We start from the raw sequence: 23,725 nt of genomic DNA on the forward strand, positions 1-23,725 counted from the left end.
TCTTTATCTTCTGAGCCACCAGGGAAGCCCAAAACTGTGACAGAAAAAGTCATCTGTTTTTTACAGAAGTGGCATTACCTAATTAAGTTTTGATTTGATATATATGCACATTCTTTGAGTGAGGCGAGAAGAGGTGTAAAAGGGAAGAGAAAGGGGAAGGGAGACGAGAACAAATCTCATGGTGGCTTCCCTGAAACAGTCTCAAACATCCCAAGGCAAAGCGAGCACTACTGTGCATGTGTAGTATTTTTTTTTAACACATTAATGTTAATGCGCTTAAGTTTACATATTAGAAAGATACTGACAGCGATGTAGAAGCGCAGTTTGGAGTTTGCCGATTGCTGCTGTCTTTCTGTCATATATATGATTCTTAAATATGACTAAGCAAACAGATTCATTACAATATTCCAGGTCCACGTAGTTTCTCAAAAAGCAAGCAAATTGATAACTTGAGTGTTGACAGGAATTCTCATCTATTAAGATGAAGAGATTATATCATTCTAGGTTTCAACATTTTCCAAGTTTAATCTTTAAGGCTCACAGGGTAATTATCTTCAGAATTTTTGAGAAAGCAATTTAAAACTAAAATTTAATGCTATATGAAGGTAAGATAGGACGGTAGAAAGAGAAGTCTCTTTGAGACTACAAGAGATCTTGGTTCTTCTAGTCTGGCCTAATTTTACATGTTTGCATTTGGTCAGCTACCTCTGCCTCTGTTTTTTCACATCTGTAAAACTGAGATTGAATTAGATGAACTATAGGATTTTTTGGGCTTCCCTGGTGGCTCAGTGGTAAAGAATCTGCCTGCCAAGAAGGAGGTGCCGGTTTGATCTGTGGGTCAAAGATCAAACTGTGGGTCCGGAAGATCCCCTGGAGAAGGCAATGGCAGCCCACTCCAGTATTCTTCCCTGGAAATCCCATGGACAGAGGAGCCTGGCTGGCTAAAAAGTCCATGGGGTCTTGAAAGTCTCAAACACAAATTAGCGACTAAACAACCAGTCAGCAAGATTTGTTTCAACATTAAGATTTTGTGAAGGCAGAAAAGTCTTTAATGAATCCTGAAACAAAGTAGAAAGTGCCAAAAGAGACTACTGTAATTGTAGAAGGAGTAGGAGAAAATCACAGGACTGGTAGGCTGGCCCCAGGTGCTCTACCACACAATTTGAACTTCTGGAGCAATGAATGGTCAAGGAAAGGTTCTTTTAAGTGTAAGAATGCAGTAATCGGAGTTTTGAAAGATTGCCCAAACAGCAATTGGTAGGATGGAACAGAGGAGGGATAATTTGAGTAGTTTAGGTAAGTGATGAATAATGAGAGGCTAAACTAACAGTGACGGGAGGAATGGAAAGACAGGGAAGGATTCGAGAGAGCTGTATTGTGGAGATTGCACCTAAAATTGGCATTGCTCTAAACTTTGCAGTTCCTGCCTCCAGAATATGATGGCAAGTCAACTTGTAAAACCTGATACTAGAAATTGCAAGAGACCAAGAGAGTTAGAGGTAATCTTTATGTTTATGGAACTTTACTCTTTTATATACTACTTAAATTTCTTCATTTAAGATATTTCTGTTGATAAATGGAATTTAATGTCTTCATATTCCCAGAGCTGGTGGTGTCCCAACAGGAACTATGTTGATTCCAGCAGCCTTTTCACTAAGTATAGGCTTCCAGGAAACTAGTGGGAGGTTTCTTTGTGGTAATTTGTGATCTAGAGACAGAAGTGGGTGCATGACTTTTGATATGTAGGACTTTAATTATTTTGATATATATTAATAAATAGGATACTTAGGTACTACACCTACTGATATTTTTTGAAGAAGAGTACTATATCCTGCCATTCTTCACTGCTGCCCCTACCAATTGATCTGTTTTACATTTGAGACATTATTTGTTCCCTTAAAGATTATGTTAGCTTGCAAAAATTTGCAAGCATATGGCTGTTAACCAAATGAAAGTTTTGCTCTTTTGCTATGGCAACATCTGCTGTCTCAAGATACAGGAAACTTTTTCATCAGGGGATTAATAGCATTTTCAAAGTCTAATATAAATTTACAATAAAATGAACAAGTGATTATTAGGCCTACATTTCCAGCATGCTTGCTTTTTTCTGAGAGATGTTTTATTTGCTGTTTTCTTTTCTTTCTTTCTTTTTTTTTTTTTAACAGAATGTGTATATCTTAAGGATCTTATTAACTTGTTTGCCTATTTCCTTTACTTTCTTATATTAGCCTCAAATGCCAGATAGTCCACAGCTGTCCTCTCTTGGAAAATCAGATTCTTCTTTGTCTGAAAGCTCTGGACTATTTTATAAAGATGAAGCTCTGGAGAAAGACTTGAATGGTGATGTGTGAAGTGCTTATATTTCTATATATTGATTTTATAATATGGAAACTTTATTATAGTTCATAACTTAGTAATTTTTTTAAACAGATATGAGCAAGGAAATTAATCTAATGCTGTCAACATATGCAAAGATCTTAAGGCAAGTACTTATGGTATATTCTTTTGAGTCTTTATTTTAGACATAGAAGTTTTCTTCTGGAAGCTCCATAATGGGAAGTTTAGCTCAGGGTCTAAAAAACCTATTTGGTAATTATAGTTTTCAAATTTTTTACTCTACCTCAGTTTCTTAGATTAGCTGGTTATTTTCAAAGACTAACTTTTCCACTAAATATCTTTTGTTTTGATACTCTCAGAGCTGAAATGAGGCTGGATATATTTTGTTTTCTAATTAGATGATAAAACACTTACAATTTTATGAAAACATTTTGAGAAAAATACCATTTGGTGAAGTTAACCATAATAATAGAGTGATACTGAAGATAAATATTTATATTTATGAAATATTAAATGTTATCAATCTATATTAGAAGGCTGAGTTTAAGTATTCTATTGACCTGAAACTGTCATGTTTTATAAGGTGTTTTTTTAGAGAACTACTGAGCAGTCACTGTTTTGAATAATGTTTGTGTGGCTGTTAAAATAATGTATGTAGTTTAATATTAGAATTATAATGTATAAGATACACATTCTGCTGTGTCAAGGGACTTTGAGTAGTCAAAAATATTTGTTGAACTAATTTAACATACTGAGCAGTGTTGGTAAATTAATGAAGCCAACTACTGTACAAAGCCATTTAAATGAAATAGCTGACAAATATAGCATAATAAAGCACATCATTTTGATGATGTGTCTAGATATTATGACTATTTGGTTTAACATAAAACCTTTTTTTCCCCTTAGTGAGAGAGCAGCAGTAGATGCGTCTTATATTGACGAGATAGATGGACTCTTCAAAGAAGCCAATACTATCGAAAACTTTCTAATACAGAAAAGAGAGCTCCTGAGACAGAGGCTTACAGTGATTGCAAACACTCTACACAGATAAAATTGTGTACTTAAAATAAGCTGAGAATTTAAGCTCATTGTTTTAATGAAAGAATGACATTTGTGCTCTGAATGTGCTCTAGTTGTTAAAAAAAAAAGTATACCTTAAATGTAGAAGGGGAAACTTCTTAAATTTCTTTTCTAGATTTAAAAGCATTAAGCTGGACATTAATATGAAGTATGGAGCTTTTCTTTTGAAGTCTAATATTTGGCATATTTTGTAAAAGTGTAAACTTTATTTTTTCTTAAACATCCTAGCCTTTCTTAAATTTCTAAAAGACAACTCAGTGGACTAATTTGATAATATTTAATAGTATTGTACTTTTTCTTTTAGAATATTATGTTTAAATAGTACATAGAGATTTAAAGTGTCTTTCATGGTTAGAATTGTAAAGAAATTAAAACCCAAAAGTAATCTGTCCAGTTTCTCAATATGTAAACTGTGCTGTTGCTATTTAATGTTACCATATGATTATTTTCACTAATATTATTATACAATATTAATAAAAATTTGTTTTATTATCATGTTGTTTTTATTATCATATGTTAGAGAAGGAAATGGCAACCCACTCCAGTATTCTTGTCTGAAAAATCCCATGGACAGAGGAGCCTGGTGGGCTACAGTTCATGGGGTCACAAAGAGTTGGACATGACTGAGCGACTGAGCACAATAAAAATTTGGTTTCAAATTATTATCTTGTGGTAAAATAAAAACTAGAAATTTGTAACCAGAACTTTATATGAATTGACTTTTTTACACATTAATAGTATCAATAGTGCAGTTAATGAAGTATATTTAGAAGCCTTAGCAAGCTATGTGGTATGGGATAAAGATTAGTGGTCCAAAAGTAAAGAGATTGGTTAAACAAGTTAGCCTTAGCGAGTCATTTCAGTCCTGTTATAATTCAAGAATTGAATTTGGACTAGGAAATCTCTAATATTTTTCTAGCAAAAAAATCCTCCCTTTGAGGAGAGTTTGGGAAGAATGGATACATGTATATCTGTGGCCCAGTCCCTTCACTGTTCACCTGAAACTCACATTATTAATCAGCTGTACTCCAATACAAAACAAAAACTATTTTTAAAAAAATCTACATTGTTGGAAGGTACTATGACTTTAATGAAAACTTTTAATATGTTATATATAATTTATATAATTATATTGATCAGATTTTTAAAAATCACAACACTCACTGTTCATATGGACAATTCTATCTATTATATGTATATTTTGCCTATATAAGTTATCACAAATTTGGATATATATATTTAGACAGTACCACAGGGAATTTGGTATTCCTCAAGTGGACAGCAGGGATTCCCTGGTGGCTCAGACGGTAAAGCATCTGCCCGCAATGCAGGAGACCTGGGTTTGATCCCTGGAGAGGGAAAGGGCAACCCACTCCAGTACTCTTGCCTAGAAAATTCCATGGATGGAGGAGCCTGGTAGCCTACAGTCCATGGGGTCGCAAAGAGTCGGACACGACAGCGACCTCAGTCACTCAGGTGGACAGCATGTTTGCCCTGCTGCCTTCTAAATGTTAAAATCTCATTTCATCAATTACTACCTTAAGGCATATATACCATGTAAGATAAATATTCATACAAGAAAGAATTGAAAACAATAATGTAATATTTACTAAGTATATTGGTTACAGTGGAAAAATTATTTGGCTCATAGGCAGATATCTTAATGGCACAGGATAGGTTGGAGGTCAGTAAAGATTAGAAATAGGATTTTAGAAACTAAATGCAACAGGATGACTACATTTGAGTTGGTATGACAAATCTGCTGGATTTTGAGTTATCCTGTTGCCTTACAGAGTTCTTTAACTGTGAAAATGACTGCTAACTTGGGCAGAAGCTAGCAACATTAAGAAATGTTCTTGAGTTATTTTTTCTTAAATATGTTATTAATGTAAAAGATAAGGCTAGCATTGTTTCAGAGTAGATTTTGATTTCATATTATATTTATTATACCTTTTTTTTTTCTTTTTGCTGTGGCATATGGGATATTAGTTCCCTGACCAGGAATGAAACCATGCCTCTTGCATAGGAAGTGCGGAGGCTTAACCATAGGCCAGCCAGGGAAGTTCCAATATTTGTTTTATCTTAATAGGGTCACCATTGCTCAGTATCTGGTTCTTCCCTGTGCAGGTTAAATTTGATCATTTCATTGGGTATGTGTTTAAGACTAGGGAATGACTTTTAGTCACAATGCTATTTACCGGTCAGAACAGACACCTCCTAGGGAAGAAGTTCATCAAAATCTAAATAAGGCTTTTTTTTAAATCAAACTTGATATCTTTGGTACCATCCACATGAGAATAATTATCTTACAACTGGAAATATGCTATTGCAGGAATATATTTGCCCTTTAATTTACACTTATCACTCATTTCAGTAAAATGTAAGTTTATATGTTATTTTTCAATAATTACGAATCAAAATATATATTGAATTTCTTTATATCATGATCAGCTAGACACTGTAGGAAGTACAGAACTCTTTGTTCTCCCTTCTGACAAGTTTAACCACTCCTTTTTTTAAATTTTAAATTTATTTATTTTAATTGGAGGCTAATTACTTTACAATATTGTAGTGGTTTTTGCCATACATTGACATGAATCCACCACGGGTGTACATGTGTTCCCCATCCTGAACCCCCCTCCCACCTCCCTCCCCATCCCATCCCTCAGGGTCATCCCAGTGCACCAGCCCAGAGCACCTTGTCTCTTGCATTGAGGGAAGGAGTGGCACAATGAAATTGATACCCTGGGTCAGCTGACTTAATCAGTGGACAGATCTGAAAGAGGAAAGTTTAGAGAGGGAGACCACTATTGGTGGTCAAATTTCAGTATTTCAAACAGCAACTTATCATAAACAGGTTGTAGGGATACTTGTCCTGAAAATGAGACTAAGAGAGATTGTACATGTTTTGAACCACGCCCCCCCCGCCTCAACTGGGCTGGCGATCTGTTTCATATATGATAATATACATGTTTCAATGCTATTCTCTCAAATCATCCCACCGTCGCCTTTTCCCACAGAGTCCAGAAGACTGTTGTTTACATCTGTGTCTCTTTTGCTGTCTCGTATATAGGGTCATTGTTACTATCTTTCTAAATTCCATATATATGCTTTAATATACTGTATTGGTGTTTTTTCTGATTTACTTCACTGCTTAATAGTCTCCAGTTTTATCCACCTTATTAGAACTGATTCAAAGGCATTCTATTTAATGGCTGTAACCACTCCTTTCTTAAAATACACTTACATGTCTTTGCTAGGAGGACGTGATATGTCAGTGTTAAAAGTATTTCCTGGAACACCAGGAATCCCCTGGTGTTCCAGTGGATAAGAATCCACCTGCCAATGCAGGAGACACGGGTTCAGTCGCTGGTCCAGGAAGATTCCACATGTTACGGAGCAGTTAAGCCCATGTGCCACCACTACTGAGTCTACATACAGGCCGTAACTACTGAAGCCCATGTGCCTAGAGCTTATGTTCCACAAGAAGGGAAGTCACCGCAATGAGAAGCCCATGCACTGCAACTAGAGAAAGCCCGTGTGCAACCACGAAGACCCAGTGCAGTCATAAATAAATTCTGTGGCACTGCTATTAACTCCTTTTAAGTGGGAGTTATTGGAGGGCTTTGGCAAGGGGATCACAGAGATAGATTTTGAAATGGGTTTTTGAAAAGGAAAGAGGGAGAATATTTCAGGCAGGGAAAAGTTTGTTTAAAGGCACAGAAGAATAAAAACACTTGGCAAATCATTTTACTGGACTGAGAATTCACAAAAGGGAATAGTGTATCATCTACACTGCTAGAGAGCAGGATAGAATCTGTTTTCAATTTGTAGCACAGCATTAGATAGATTGGAGCTCAGAAATATTTGTTATATTAATAAAATGATGTATGGTTATTTGTTTTTAAGGATATACCTTCACAGGGCTTTATTCATATTAGATTGTTGAGGATGTTCTGTAAATTAAGTGAATAGGAAACGAAAGATGAAATGCTAGAAGGGCAGAAGGACAAAGGATGAAAGGTAGATTGTGACCAGATTATAGAGTCTTGTTGACAGACTAAATTTGGACTTTATTCTGTAAAGGAAATCTGAAACATTCAGAGGGAAGGAGTGGCACAATGAAATTGATACCCTGGGTCAACTGATTTAATCAGTGGACAGATTTGAAAGAGCAAAGTTTAGAGAGGGAAACCACGATTGGTGGTCCAATTTCAGTATTTCAAGCAGCAACTTATCATAAACAGGTTGTAGGGATACTAGTCCTGAAAATGAGACTAAGAGAGAGTGTGCGTGTTTTGAAGCCCCACCCCTCAATCCCCAACCCCACCCCTTCCTATTCTGTCAGTGAGCCAGGGACAGCCCAGGAAGTGAGTTTTTGTCTGGCAGTCAGCGTGAGGATTTGGGAATCCCGGGATCTGCTGCTGCAGAACTCAACACAAAAATGTTTTCTCAGATCTTTCTACGTTCTGTCAGCGACTTTTCTACTATTGCAGTTGATTTCCTTTCTATGATATTACGCCGGATCCCAGGTAGGCGATTTGCCCCTTCCTTCTCCTCTCTCTCCTTTTCCTGAACTTAGGACTCTGTGCCTCTTTCTTGAAGAATACCAGGGGCTTCTGAAGTTTCCCAGTCTGTGTGGAAAAGATTCAGGCAGCAACACTGTAGAGGTGGTGTTAAAGGAGAGTGAGTCAGGATTTGTTAACCTGTAAGACAAACAGCCTTTCTGTTTATAGATTTTATGCAACATACAGGGGCAGGATTCAGGGTTTAGAAGTTCTCTTGGATCTGCAATAGGAAAAATATTCACTATTTAGGACTTTCTCAACTAAAAATAGTACTGCTACATGTTCTAATGTAAACATTTTGTTCTTCTATTTGCATTCTGGTGGACTTCTTTAAAAACTCTATTTAACACTTCTAAGTATTACACCGTGCAGCCTCTTAAAGAGAGTAGCATTTGAGATAGACTTTGAACAACAGATAAAACTTCCTTAGGGATAGACTAGTGGGAAGGACATTTAGGGTGAAAGTGAATTTTCTTTGGGAAATAAAGAAATAGTTGGATTTGTGCCGGGGTCCTGCCCCGGCTGATCCAGGGTATTCAAAGCAGGGACGGCGTCGGCGACCTATTTATTTAAATATTTTATCAAAGATATAAAGAGTAATAGGATGAGGATAGCTCAGTAGGAAAATTCAGTGGAGAAAAGAGGCTGAGTAGCTTGGTTTACGCGGGAGACCAATAAAACTTCAAGACAAGAAGTTTGCACCACTTACGTAGGCCGCAGGCATCCTTCCGTTCTCCCGAAGGAGAGGAGACACTGAGGCCTCCCCGGTCGGATCTTAGAAGCCCAGGCATAATTAGTAAGCATGGTGGGTTCCGCGCTCCAGATGGAGACTCAACCAGAGTGAGAGAGAGAGCGACATGGGGAGACCAGTATTCCGAGAAACTGATCCCAATTCTTTATTTTCCATGGTCTACTTTTATACACTGAGATGTTATGCAAAAGTCACGCGGGGTCAGCAGTCCTGACTTTTATCAAAGTCAGGTGCTTCATACAAATGTATACAGAGGTCTTAGGGGTGTTACATCATCTTCTGGCCAGGGGGGCCTGCTGACAATTTACGACCCTCTCCTTGTGACAGCGGTCAGTCAATCAGGACGCTTATTTCTCCAGGGCTGATTATTCTCAAAACAGACGCCACCCAAATAAAGTTACATTCCTACAGGGTGAGGGTGTAGTGGGTTTTAGTTAAGGAAAGAATTTACTTAGCCTAAGGTCTAACGTGATTAATATCAGACGAGATCGGGCTCGTTCAGGGTGGTATGGCCTAGACGTAACGTGATTAATATCAAAGGTTAATTCTATATATTCATTAATGTGTGTAAGGGCAGGGGATATGGAGACTTAGCAACAAACATTGGCTCAACAAATGAAAAACCCTTCACCAACACAATTTCTAATTAGCCCACTATACTTATAGTTTTCTAACTTCTCTAAAGAACCTGTTTTTAGAGGGTTTAAAGCATCTCGTGCCTCTCACGGTTGGGAGGCTGTGAGCAATCACATGTGGCCGGACGAGCCTGTCAGGCAGGCTAGAGAACCTTCAGAGGAGTTTGTAGGTTAAAACACTCTTATCACGCCCAGGAATTATTATTAACTGGAGCTCTAGATTAACTCCTTCTCCGAAAGAGGTGGTGGGGGACAGCCCCCCGTAAAGTCAGAGATGTAGGTAAGAGCACAAAGTAGTAAAGTAGGCAGGCTCTGGTTATGGGGGTAGACGCTCGAGGATTTCCAGGGGGACTCCTGAGGCTCGATCCCGCCTTTGCGTATGTCGAGCCTCCTTCCTCATGACCTTTGCCATGGGCGGAGTACCTCACTCTGGCCCCCAACAGGTTTGACAGAATTGGTTATTTACGGGGCTTCCCAGATGGCGCTAATGGCAAAGAACCAGATGTAAGAGATGTGGGGTTCTATCCCTGGGTTGGGAAGGTCCCCTGGAGAAGGAAATGGCAAGCCACTCAAGTGTTCTTGCCTGGAGAATCCCGTGGACAAAGGAACCTGGCAGGCTATAGTCCATAGGGTTGCAAAGAGTCAGACACGACTTAGTACACACGTGCTTTGAGCCTACATCTCTGAGAAGGTCTCAAGTGCTCTAAACTGAATTTTTGAAAGATTTTAAAGAAGTGGGATAATAGATACAATGTTGTAAAATATTTTGCTAAAAGACTAGTATCCCTATATTTTAGTTTGATTTTCTAGTTTAGACTTCTATATCACTATTAGTTTTATGAGTTAAAATGAAAGATTATCTTATAGTATCTAATTAGTTATGTAGTTGACCACCCCTCTGTGTTAGGCAATACTGCCTGCGAACACTGAATACATATGAAATAATAGGGACAATTTTCAGCTCTCTATTTTAAAATAATTTTTTTGTGGCTTTTGAATTTGAGGTAATTTCAGAACAGGTATCAGTGCATTATTTAATTTATAACAGTTCTTTCCTAGGAAATGCCGTGTACATTCATGTGTATACCATTAAAACAGAAGAAATTAAATTGCAGATCCTATTAAATTCACATAAATGCTGTGAAATCTTTAGAATCACATTCTAGTCTGTCAAAAGTACTGAGATTAATGTAATTGTGATAATATCGAATGGTGGTTATTTATATTTCTTTATTTAATTTTTTAAGCTGTGTGGCATGTGGGGATCTTAGTTCCCCACCAGGGATCAAACCCATACCCCTGGAGTGAAAGCTCAAAGTCTTCATTAACCGCTAGACTGCTAGGGAAGTCCTGGGCATTTTTTATTAAACAATGAGGTATAGCTATTAGCACATCTGTGGTTAACATGTAGATTCAGTCTTGTGAAAAGGCCTGCATTGTTCAACTAAGAGAAATGGTAGCAATGGTAATTAAAGTCCTGAGTTAATTAAGCAGATTTGTACTGCAGGAACACAAAAAGGATTGTGGTTCACAAATGGAGAACTGTTGGAGTTCACAAATGGAGAAGAGTTGATGGTCTGAGAATAAGGAAGGAGACGAATTTGGAGACTGTGTTTGGTGATAGGTTTACATTTTCCTTACCAGTAGATGAGACTGTCTATAGAGAAACAGGCATGTTTATAGAAGACTGATAAAATTTTTGTGCTTTTGATTTCCTCTTCACAGTTTTGAAGAAGTACATGGAAAAGACTCATCAGAAAACAGTGATCTTTGGTCAGGAGAAGACTCTTCCATGCATTGCACCACTTCTAACCACGGTGGAAGAGACTCCGCAGGTCATCTCAGCTGGAGTCCAGGGACATTTTCCTGAGTGGCTCAGTGGCTATCTACTTCGTGTGGGACCTGGGAAATTCGAGTTCGGGAAGGATAAGTAAGCCTTGATTTTGGAGAACAGTTTAGTTTTCTTAGCATGGGCTCTTTCTATGTAATGTGCATAATATCTGCTTCCTCTCAGAAGCTAACATTGCTACACAATCCCTTTGATCACAGCTAAGGAAACTGTAGCCTACAGGAAAAAAAAAAATGGAGATTTTAATTCTTCTTTAAAAGTCCTGACTTCTGCTTTGCAGACTAGTATAAATTTCAAGTCGTCTGAAAGTTTATGCTAAAAGAGAAGTGTCAGAAACTATCTTTATGACTACTGAGCTCTGTTTCATCACAAGTTCCTGGAGGAAGGGGCGATGTCTTCACTTCATACCTCTCTCTTACCCAGTACTCCCCAGACATGGTGGCTCTTTCAGTTCCTCAAACCAGGAATGTTTATTTTTGCTCAGGGTCTTGGCATTGGCTGGCTTATCTCTCTTCCCAAGTCTGATTCTTGTCATTCAGATATCAGCTGAAATTTCACATCCTTTGAGCTTTCCCTGATCTCCCAATCTAAAGGTGCTGTTTTTTATATTATTTATTTTAATTCTCTGCATTATCAATAGCTAGTATATTTTTGCTTGTTTACTTATGAGCTGTGTTTCTCAGTAGATGGCAGTTTCATGATGGCAGGGACCTTTTCTTGATTACCCTGTATCCCCAGTATCTAGGATAGTGCTCTGTAGTTAAATAGCACTCAATATATATATGTAAGTAAAAGAGAAACCCAGCAACTCATTGATGTATCATTTCTCTGTGTGACTACTAGGGACATGAAGTGATGTGAAGAAATCATTGTGGTCAGGAAGAAATCTACTTTGCTTTAAACATTAAAAAATTTTAGAATTTTTTGTTTTCATTGTGAAAGTTTTTACCTGTATTAAACTTTTTGAAATATAAAACCAAGTGAGGGAAAAGTGTGTACCACATGCTCTGTTAGCACTTTGAAATATTTCCTGCTGATCTTTCCCCCATCTCTATAGATTTGTTTTAAATAATTACAATCATATGAAAAAAATTTTTAGTGATGTATAATTGACATGTTAGTTTCAGGTGTACAACATAATGATTCAATATTTGTATATATTGTGAAATTATCATCACAAGTCTAGTTAACATTCCTAACCATGCTGCTACTGCTACTGCTAAGTCGCTTCAGTCGTGTCCGACTCTGTGTGACCCCTTAGATGGCAGCCCACCAGGCTCCCCCGTCTCTGGGATTCTCCAGGCAAGAACACTGGAGTGGGTTGCCATTTCCTTCTCCAATGCATGAAAGTGAAAAGTGAAAGTGAAGTCGCTCAGTCGTGTCCGAGTCTTCACGACCCCATGGACTGCAGCCTACCAGGCTCCTCCATCCATGGGATTTTCCAGGCAAGAGTACTGGAGTGGGTTGCCATTGCCTTCTCCGATTCCTAACCATACATTTTAACAAAAATTTGTTTTTCTTATGATGAGAAGTTTTAAGATTTACTGTTGTACATGCTGTGTGCTAAGTTGCTTCACTTGTGTCTGACTTTTTGCGGCCCTATGGAGTGCAGCCTACCAGGCTCCTCTGTCCATGGGATTTTCCAGGCAAGATACTGGAGTGGGTTGCCATGCCCTCCTCCAGGGGATCTTCCTGACCCAGGGATCAAACCTGCTTCTCTTATGTCTCCTCTATTGGCAGGCAGGTTCTTTACCACTAGAGCCACCTGGGAAGCCAAAGATTTACTGTTAGCAACTTTCAAATATGCAATACAGTTTTATTAACTATAATCTGACTCTGTATTTTACATCCCTTATTTATTTTATAACTGGAAATGAATTTTCATCCCATTTACCTCTTGCAATAACCAATCTCTTTCAACCACCAACTTATTCTCTGTGTCTGTGAGCTTGTTTTTCTTTCTTTCTTTTTACTCTTTATGATTTAATCTTTAAGATTCTACATATAAGTGAAATCATATGGTACTTGTCTTTCTCTGTCTGACTTATTTCACTTAGGATAATGCCCTCAAACTCTACTCACGTTAAAAATGGCAACATTTCCTTCTTTTTTATGGTGGATTAATATTCTATGATGTGTGTGTGTGTAAAATTTATATATATCACATCTTCTTTATCCATTCATCCATCCATGGGCACTTAGGTTGTTTCCATATCTCAGCTATTATAAATAGTGCTGCAGTAAACATGAGGGTGCATGCATCTTTTATAAGGTAGTGTTTTTTATTTCTTTGGATTAATATCCAGTGGATCATATTGAAAGGTTGTTGTTGAATCACGCGAATACACCGGGATTCTTGGCCCCCGGAGGAGAAGAATTCAGTCCGGGGCCAGAGACGAGGCTTGATCGCTCAGAGCTTTTGTGTAGTAAAGTTTTATTAAAGTATAAAGGAGATAGAGAAAGCTTCTGACATAGGCATCAGAAGGGGGCAGAAAGAGTACCCGCTTGCTAGTGTTAATAATGAGGTTATATAATCCAAAGAATGTCTGGAGGTTGTAAAGACCTCCTCCGACCTACTCCCATAATTTACATTTTAAGATAACACTGTCCTCAGGCAAGATACATCCTTGTAAAGACCAGGTATACTCCCATAATTAACTTTTTAAAATAACAGAAGGTTGAATCCAAAGACTGTCCTTAGGCAGGATACATTATTGGTATATAATCCTAAGGAATGTGGAGAAAGAAAAAAAGTTTGTCCTTTTTTCCTCCTTGAGAATTCCAGACCCCTCTCTCTTTGGGGACCCCTAGACTCCCTATCAACCTGCCTAGGAAATGACTCTCTCATTCCCCCCTTTTCTTTTAGGAGAATTATGTTGCCTAGGGAAAAGGGGCGTCGTTCTCGTTCCATAACTGCTTCCAAGCTGATAAGGGGCGCTGTCCCTAAATTGGTGGGGCAACATATTCTCCTAATCCTCATATTGAGGATATCTGATCCAGGGGCCCCAAATAGTAGCTGGAGGAAGCTACAGCAGTAGCAGGAGTTTGAGCAACCATTTGTAACTTAAAAGCTTTCATGCGGCTAGAAACAAATCCAGTTATACAATTACAGATGCAGGGAGCAAACAGCAAGAACAAAACAACCAGAATTATTGTAATTAAGATAGTTGTCCACCATGGGGAATTAGTTAACGTTTTCCAAAGTGAAGCAATTGAGGCTTCAGGAGTGTCCATGGCCCTAATCATCTTGTTCATGTGGTTAGTAACATGAGTAACATTCGTGCTCATATCAGGTATATATGTACAGCATTGGGTATGAATAATGGCACAAGTTCCTCCTTGTGCAGCTGTCAGAATATCTAGAGCCAATCTGTTTTGTAAAACCACCTTTCTAATTTGTGCTTGTTCAGCATTAAGAGCTGAAATAGCCTTTTGAGAATCCTGTAATGCCTGTTGAGTAAAATTAGTCAAAGCATCCACTCGTAACATAACATCTGTAGTTCCCAAAGAGGGAACAAACGCTGCAGCCAAATAATCATACCAATAAAATACAGACCTTGCCCACCGAGTTCTAAGGTGGGGTAAATTAGCAGGCTTTTCTGGAAGCTCTGAAAATATAAAGCCATGAGTAAAGGCTAGACCCAGGGTGCATCTCCCTATCCAACCAGGGGGGAGCCATGCCCATAGGTAAGAGCCACATATCCAATAAGTCCCGTTTGGAGCAAGCCAGCGCGACTGAGATATCCAGTCCCAATTCGTGCCTGGCCAGACAAAGGGAGAACCGGAACTGGGATTGGAAAACACGGGAATGATTACATTGCATGTTTCCTGAGACAAATATCCCATTTGTTTCCAATCATTGTAATTAAGTTGTTGGCTAACTTTTGGGGACGGCTCTGTTTGTTCCCAGCATATAGAGGCAGTAGATATTAAACGTCCTTTTTCAGGAGTTAGCCATGTAACCTCATCCCATATTTGATAAACGTCAGGTAAAAAGCCATTAGATCTAGACCTATTTACCTTATATGTAGCAAAATAGTCATTGAACCGAGACAATGTATAATCAAAATTAAAAGTCACATTATGTCCATAGTTAGAGTACAAAGTGTTGCACCAGTCCATTTTAGGGTTGGTAGATGTCATCAGATGACGAAGAGGCATCGCATGTGATTGTTGTCGAAGGTATTCACAGACTTGGAGAAAGTCTTTTCCTTGAAGTGGGGATGTCCACCACGGGAAGCCTTCCACTGACGAAGAGGGGAGCGCTCCGCAGACCCAGCAGTTAGACCGATTGTGGAATGCAGCATAGGAGTGAGCCCAGGACAGGAAGACATTGTCTTGAGGATCCAACGGCAGACTCAGGATATTTGGAGTCAGCAGAAGTAAGCTCACATAGGTTATCAGGCCCATCTAAAAGGTACAAAGTCAGAGCATAGAAAGGAAAGACATAAAATGAAGTCACTTAATTTTGGTCAGGGTGCCACCTCTTAACTCGAGTATGATGTACCCACGAATCAATTCCTGGCACTTTGACAGCTGTGGGAGAGGAAAGAATAACCTGGTAAGGACCTTCCCAGAGAGGCTCGAGGGATGGCCCCCCAGATCCCACTGTTTTTATGAGGACCTCGGTTCCTGGCTCAAATAGAGGCCTGCTTGACTCGGAGGCTGGGTCAGGAGTCTTCTCCCGGAGTTCTGTTAATGTCTGTTGAAAAGCTGAGAGCTGAGTTACATAATTAGTTAATTCCAAGGCTTCAGGGTCTATAACAATGTCTGTGCGTAAGAAAGGCCTTCCATAAATACATTCAAAGGGGGACAGTCCCTCTTTTTTTGGAGTAGTTCGAGCCCTCATTAAAGCTATGGGTAGGACTTTAATCCATTTGTCCTGCGTCTCTTGAGTTAATTTGCGCAGATGCCTTTTGATAATGTCATTAGCTTTTTCAACTTTCCCGGAGATTGGGGTCTCCAGGAACAGTGTAAGTGATATTCTATTCCTAGAGCTTTAGATACCCCCTGAGTTACAGCAGCTTTAAAGGCGGAGCCATTGTCACTCTGAAGGCTCCGTGGCAGCCCAAACCTGGGGATAATTTCATGAATTAAAATCTTTATAACCTCCTTAGCCTGTTCACTACGACAGGGAAAAGCCTCAATCCATCCAGTAAAGGTATCTACCCAAACTTGTAAGCAAGAATATCCATTAGCTTTTGGCATATGAGTAAAATCAATTTCCCAATCCTCTCCAGGATACTTCCCACTTCGTTGTAATCCAGATTTTGCTAGCTTTTCAGTCTTTGGGTTATTTTTTTTTGACAAATCTCACACCTTTTGATAATATTCTTTAAAGTTTTCATTACATTTTTACCTTCAAACAAACGAGAAACCATTTGGTAAGTACTCTCAGCACCCAAATGAAAACTCTGATGTAAACCCTTAAGAATTTTCCACTGAGCATTTTCAGGAATTATTAATCGTCCATCCTCGGACTGTAACCATCCTTTATCAGTAATCTTTGCTCCTCGTTTCTCATATCTTTCTAATTCTTCCTCAGTATATTGTGGTCTTTCCTGTTCCACAGGACCTGTCCAGATCAAAGGCGTCTGTAGTGAAGGGGTTTCGTAAAGTGCCGCTTTTCTGGCTTGACAGTCAGCCAGATGATTACCTTCGGCTATTTTACTCCCATCCCTGCTGTGCCCTTTGCAGTGCATAACAGCTACTTCTTTAGGACAATATATAGCAGTTAAAAGTCTCTCGATCTCTCTGAAATGCTTAATAGGTTCTCCTGTTGCTGTTTTAAAGTGTCTCTCTTTCCATATTGCAGCATGAGCATGTAAAGTCAAATAAGCATACTTAGAATCTGTATAGATATTTACCCACTGCCCTTTGCTTAACTCTAGAGCTCGGGTCAGAGCCACAAGCTCCGCTAACAGAGCACTGGTTCCCTAGGGGAGAGATTTTGCTTTCAAAACCTGTTCAGCAGTCACCACGGCGTAACCTGCTTTACGCTTTCCATCCTGAACAAAAGAACTGCCATCTGTAAATATTTCCATGTCAGGATTGTCTAATGGGGTATCCTTTAGATCCTCCCAAGCTGCATAGTTTAAAGTTAGGAATTGAGAACAATCGTGATTAGGTGTTTCATTTTCCTTCTCAGGAAGGAGAGTGGCAGGATTTAAATTTCCACAAACTTTAAGCTTAGTTACTGGTCCTTCTAACAACAATGACTGATACTTAAGAAGCCTACTGTCTGTCATCCAAATATTAACCTTAGAATTTAAGATTCCACTCACATCATGAGAAGTCAGTACAGTAAGGTTTCGTCCATTAATTATTTTTAAAGCTTCAGGTGCTAATAAAGCCGCTGCCCCAATTACTCTTAGGCAGTGGGGCCACCCACATGCAACTACATCTAATTCTCTGCTTAGATAAGCAATAGGTTGTTGGTGAGGCCCTCGGGGTTGTGTCAAAACTCCCAATGCCACACCTTTTCTTTCAGTGACAAACAAATTAAATTCTGACCCTGTGGGCAAGCTCAGAGCTGGAGCTTGCAGGAGAGCAGTCTGAAGAACCTTAAAAGCCTTTTGAGTTTCTGGAGGCCAAACCAGTTTGTTGGTTTGAGCCTGCTGAGTTTCAGCTATAAGTTTATATAAAGGCCGGGGCAAGTTCCCCATAACCCGGAATCCAAATGCGACAGTAACCTGTGATTCCCAAAAATCCTCTCAATTGTCTTAAAGTCATAGGTAGGGGGTGATTTAGTATAGGTTTAATTCTCTCAGGGCCTATGGCCCTAGTCCCTTCTGATATGATTAGGCCCAGATATCTAACCGATTGTTGACAAAGCTGAGCCTTTTCTCTTGATGCCTTGTAACCACAGCCTGCCAGAAAGTTTAAGAAATCTTCTGAGGCTCGCGAACAAGCTTCCTCTGTCTCAGCACAGAGCAAAATATCATCTACATATTGTAACACCACTGCTTCAGAGCTGTTAAAGTTTTGTAAATCTCGTGACAAACTTTGTCCGAATAAGTGAGGACTGTCACGAAATCCCTGGGGCAAAACTGTCCAGGTTAACTGAGAAGCTGGCTGCGTAGGGTCTTCAAAGGCAAATAGGAATTGACTTTCTTCCGCCAAAGGCACTGAATAGAAGGCATCCTTTAAATCAATTACTGAGAAATATTTGGCCCGTTCAGGAATTTCAGACAATAGAGTGTAAGGATTAGGCACCACGGGGTATAAAGGAATTACAGCCTCATTTATTATTCGTAAGTCTTGAACTAGTCTCCATTTACCATTTGATTTCTTTATACCCAAAATAGGAGTGTTGCAAGGACTGTTACAGGGAATTAATAGTCCCTGTTCCTTTAAATTTTCGATGATGGGTTTTAACCCTTCTTTAACTTCAGGTTTCAGTGGATACTGCTTCTTATGTGGAAATACGTGTGGGTCTTTGAGCTTAACAACTACAGGAATAGCATTTTGTGCTCGACCCACAGATTTTCCATCAGCCCATACTCTAGGATTTACATTTTGTTCAACTAAAGGGAGAGAAAGGGAGGGCTCCATATTCATGAAAACAGAGGCATGGACCTTGCTCAGTATATCCCTTCCCAAAAGGGGTGAGGGAGATTCTGGCACAATCAGAAACTCGTGTGAAAACAGCACAGAATCCCAGTTGCAAGATAAAGAATAACTGAAATAATACCTTTTGGCTTGTCCAGACAGTCCCATTACGGAAGCGGATCGGGAAGAAAGTGGGCCAGGGGCTTCAGTAAGCACAGAATAAGTTGCCCCAGTATCTAAAAGGAAATCGACGGATTGGCCCCCCACAACTATTAATACCTGGGGCTCCTCAGGTGTAATTAGGATGGGAGCTTGTGTGGGGACCCCCGGGCACCTTCAGTCCTGATTGTCTTGAGAGTCCGACCCCGGAGACCTACGCCTCTGGGGGCAGTCTCTCTTCCAGTGTGGTCCTTTGCAGACCGGACATGGAGCCGGGGGCGGCTTAGATGCCTGAGGGCAATCCCGCTTGAGGTGCCCCTCCTTTCCACAGCCGTAGCAAGCCCATCCCTTTTCACCTGGGCCCCTCTGGGCATTTTTCTCAGGCTGTTTAAGAACGTTTTTCATAGCCATGGCGAAGGCTTCCGCCTTTTCCTTTGTCTTTTTTTGCCTTTCTTTCTTTTCCTCATATTCCCTACCATAATAGACTGTCTGAGCCAGTTGTAACAGAGTGTCTAAAGACTGATTTGGTCCATACGCCTGCTTTAATAGCTTACGGCGGCTATCTGGAGCCGACTGAGTGAGAAATCTATCCTTTAAGATCACTTTTCCCTCTTCACTTTCGGGATCAATCTCAGTGAATCTGCGAAGGCCTTCTGTCAGTCTATCTAGGAATTTACCAGGAGCTTCTTTCTCTTCCTGTTCTATATCTGCCAATTTGCCATAGTTTAAAGGCTTAGAACGCGCCTGCCTAAGTCCCTCAAGAATACATCTAACAAAATGACTCTGATCCCATCTTCCTTTAGCTGTGTTGTAGTCCCAGTCTGGTTCTATAGTTGGGACCGCCTGATGCCCAGTGGGGAGGGCCGCTATCTCATTCTCCCTCTTCCCTACTGATTCATTACCAAGCCACTCATCTCCATAAGCAACCGCTTTTCCCAAAACTCGAGTCTTTGACTCAGCAGTCAGCGTTTGTCCCAAGATATACATCACATCCTTCCAAGTGAGGTCATAAAGCAGAGTAACACCTTTAAAAGCTCTGATATATTTTTCTGGGTCCTCCAAATAGTCTCCCAGATCCTCCTTGATTCTTTGTATTTCTTGATAAGAAAAAGGCTTATTAACTCTCACAGACTGATTATTTCTCCCGGTGGGTGTTTCATAAAGAGACAACAGCTTGTGTGGCTGTTCCTCAGTCTCTCTGGCTGCTCTGCGCATATGATCCCAGGGATAGATTGGAGAAACCTGTTTTTCCTCTTCTCTTTGTCTCCTGTCCTCCATCTCATCGCTTACTTCGATGGTCTGAGTTTCTACTGAAACCAGAGTAGTCTGAGGTCGTACTGAGACAGGAGTTGTTTGGATCTCCATGTGGGCAGTTTGAATCCCAGTTTGGAGTCCCAGGTATGGGGGCAAAGTAAGAGGATAGGGGGGAGCTGAAGGTTTCACACCCAAATCTATACCCTTAGGACATAAGTCTGGCATATTTCGCAGAGAGAAAAAGGGCAACACATATGCTACTTCTACCCATTTCCCTTGTTCCTTACAGAACCTGTCTAATTGTAGAACAGTATTATACTTAAGAGACCCTCCAACTGGCCACCGTTTGCCGTCCTCCAATGGATACCGTGGCCATGCAGTATCACATAGGAAGACCAGGTGTGTCTTCTTTAAGCCCTGGGCAATTTTATGAGGATTCTCTATTTTTTGTGGCTTTGATAGTGGCTATACTAATTTATGTTTTCACCAACAATACGTGAGTGTTCTCTTTTTTTCCACGTCCTCCCCAACACTTGTTATTTCTTGTCTTTTTGATAATAACCATTTTAACAGGTGTGATGTGGTATGTCACTGTAGTTTTGATTTTCATTTCCCTGCTGATTAGTGATGTTGAGCATCTGTTTGTATACCTGTTGACCATCTGTATGTCTTTTTTGTAAAATGTCTATTCAGATCTTTGGCCCATTTAAAAAATAGGTTTATGGTTTTTTTTGCTATTGAGTTGTATGAGTTTTTAAAAAAATATATTTTAGATATTAACGGAATTTTTTGTCCTTATTTTAAAAATTTCATACTGTCTTAAGGCTTTTTATCTGTGTTGCTACAAATCTGAATGATTTACTTTTTTAGTGACTATCTAAATTTAACCTTTATTTAAAAACTTTCTTGTATTTAATTTATTTATGTTTAATTTTTTATTTTTAAAATTATGAACATATGATAACACATTTATAGGAGACTTGGAAAATACAGAACAAAGTTACATATAGTTCTACTATATATTACAATTATTTTTTTAAATAGATAAATTAAGATTTTTAGTTGGAGTTTCATATCAAGCTCTCAAAAATTAATAGAATGAATAGACAGAAAAGTGGAAGATATAGTAGACCTGAAAAGCACTATGAACAAGTTCAGCATAATTAAGATTTATACAATTTTCACACAGTGGCAGGATACAAATTCTATTCAAGTTTCCATGGACTATGAACCAGGAGACACTGGAACATACCCAGGGACATAAAACAAGACACAAACATTTCATGATCTAAAGGTCCTGAAATCATATAGAGTCTGTTATCTTATCACTGTGGAATTATGTTGGAAATCAATATCAAAAGATATTTGAAAATAACCCACACATTTTCAAGTGCAATGTGACATTTCATGAATCTTTGACTCAGTCATTGAAAGCCTTAATAAAGCTAAAAGACTGAAAAAACACAGAGGGTGACTGAAGCGAAGAAAGCATTTAAATGAGAAATTAATATAAAAATGAGAAATTAAAATCAAAGACACTTTAAAAATGCCATTTATTTGGAAATTACATGTCCACTTTTAAATGATGGATGTGGATGACTTACTTTTAATGGCTGGATGATATTCCAGAAAACTTTTTTTAAAAATGTGATAAAATATACATAACATTTGCCATCTAAAATTTGCCAACTATTTTTGATTGTACAGTTCAGTAGCATTAAGGACATGCATACTGATGTGCTGTTATCACCACCATCCATCTACTTTTCATCTTGTGAAACTGAAGCCCTGTATCCATTAAACAGTAACTCCTCATTCTCCCTTCCCCCAAGTTTAGTCATATTCCTGTGGGCCTGGTGGGAATCTGGTCATGGCCATACTGTGCTTCTCCACCTGTTGTTAGATCAAGAATTAGGGCGTGTTTAAGATATATTTCTTAATATATCTTTGAAGGCCAGTGGGTATTAGTTGGAGAAGAACTCAGCCCATACCACCCTGAACGAGCCCGATCTCGTCTGATATTAATCACGTTAGACCTTAGGCTAAGTAAATTCTTTCCTTAACTAAAACCCACTACACCCTCACCCTGTAGGAATGTAACTTTATTTGGGTGGCGTCTGTTTTGAGAAAAATCAGCCCTGGAGAAATAAGTGTCCTGATTGACTGACCGCTGTCACAAGGAGAGGGTCGTAAATTGTCAGCAGGCCCCCCCGGCCAGAAGATGATGTAACACCCCTAAGACCTCTGTATACATTTGTCTGAAGCACCTGACTTTAATAAAAGTCCAGGACTGCTGTCCCCACGTGACTTTTGTATAACATCTCAGTGTATAAAAACAGACTCTGGAAAATAAAGAATTGGGATCAGTTCCTCGAAATACTGGTCTCCCCATGTCGCGCTCTCTCTCACTCTGGTTGAGTCTCCACCTGGAGCGTGGACCCCACCATGCTTACTAATTATGCCTGGGCTTCTAAGATCCGACCGGGGAGGCCTCAGTGTCTCCTCTCCTTCGGGAGAACGGAAGGACGCCTGCGGCCTACGTAAGTGGTGCAAACTTCTTGTCTTGAAGTTTTATTGGTCTCCCGCGTAAACCAAGCTACTCAGCCTCTTTTCTCCACTGAATTTTCCTACTGAGCTATCCTCATTCTATTACTCTTTATATTCTTAATTAACATTTAATTAAGCAATTGTTTCCTGATCTTCGCCTACGCAGTCTCTCCTTCGAATACCCTGGATCAGCTGGGGCTGGACCCCGGCAATTACCCTCACCACAGTTTGGCCTCAGGCCAAACTACAGGGAGGGAACACATCCCTACCCATCAGCAGAAAATTGGATCAAAAATTTACTGAGCATGGCCTGCCTACCAGAGCAAGAACCACATCTAGTCCCTCCCATCAGGAAGATTCCACAAGCCTCTTATCCTCATCCATCAGAGGGCAGACAGAATGAAAGTCAAAATTACAGAAAACTAACCAAGCTGTTCACATGGATCACAACCTTGTCTAATTCATGAAACTATGAGCCATGTCATATATGTCAAGGCTGTATTTTTGTCCCCTGCTTATTTAACTTATATGCAGAGTACATCATGTGAAACACCGGGCTGGATGAAGCACAAGCTGAAATCAAGACTGCTGTGAGAAATATCAATAACCCCAGATATGTAGATGACACCACCCTTATGGCAGAAAGCGAAGAAGAACTAAAGAGCCTCTTGATAAAAGTGAAAGAGGAGAGTGAAAAAGTTGGTTTAAAACTCAACATTCAGAAAACTAAGATCATGGCATCTGGACCCATCATTTCATGGCAAATAGATGGGGAAACAATGGAAACTGACAGACTTTGTTTTCTTGGACTCCAAAATCACTGCAGATGGTGACTGAATGAAACTGAATGAAATTAAAAGATGCTTGCTCCTTGGAAGAAAAGCTATGACCAAACTAGACAACATATTAAAAAAGCAGAGACATTACTTTGCCAACAAAGGTCCATCTAGTCAAAGCTGTGGTTTTTCCTGTAGTCATGTATGGATGTGAGAGT

General features: G+C 39.4%; 1 protein-coding gene across 4 annotated transcripts in view; it reads left to right on the forward strand.

Moving 5' to 3' along the window:
• The window catches only part of BCO2 (beta-carotene oxygenase 2), a 79,120-nt gene that overhangs the window by 3,640 nt on the left and 51,755 nt on the right, over nucleotides 1-23,725 (forward strand). For 2 of the 4 annotated variants that reach the window (XM_070803410.1, XM_070803411.1), the window contains exons 4-6: nucleotides 1,421-1,499; nucleotides 2,229-2,340; nucleotides 11,097-11,301. In XM_070803410.1, the coding sequence (XP_070659511.1) occupies nucleotides 1,421-1,499; nucleotides 2,229-2,340; nucleotides 11,097-11,301 (396 nt within the window). Of the gene's footprint in view, nucleotides 1-1,420; nucleotides 1,500-2,228; nucleotides 2,341-7,781; nucleotides 7,950-11,096; nucleotides 11,302-23,725 lie in introns of those variants that run through there. The other 2 variants (XM_070803412.1, XM_019975691.2) reach the window with 2 other exon arrangements.

Source organism: Bos indicus, chromosome 15, assembly GCF_029378745.1.
Source record: "Bos indicus isolate NIAB-ARS_2022 breed Sahiwal x Tharparkar chromosome 15, NIAB-ARS_B.indTharparkar_mat_pri_1.0, whole genome shotgun sequence".
Taxonomy (NCBI): domain Eukaryota; kingdom Metazoa; phylum Chordata; class Mammalia; order Artiodactyla; family Bovidae; genus Bos; species Bos indicus.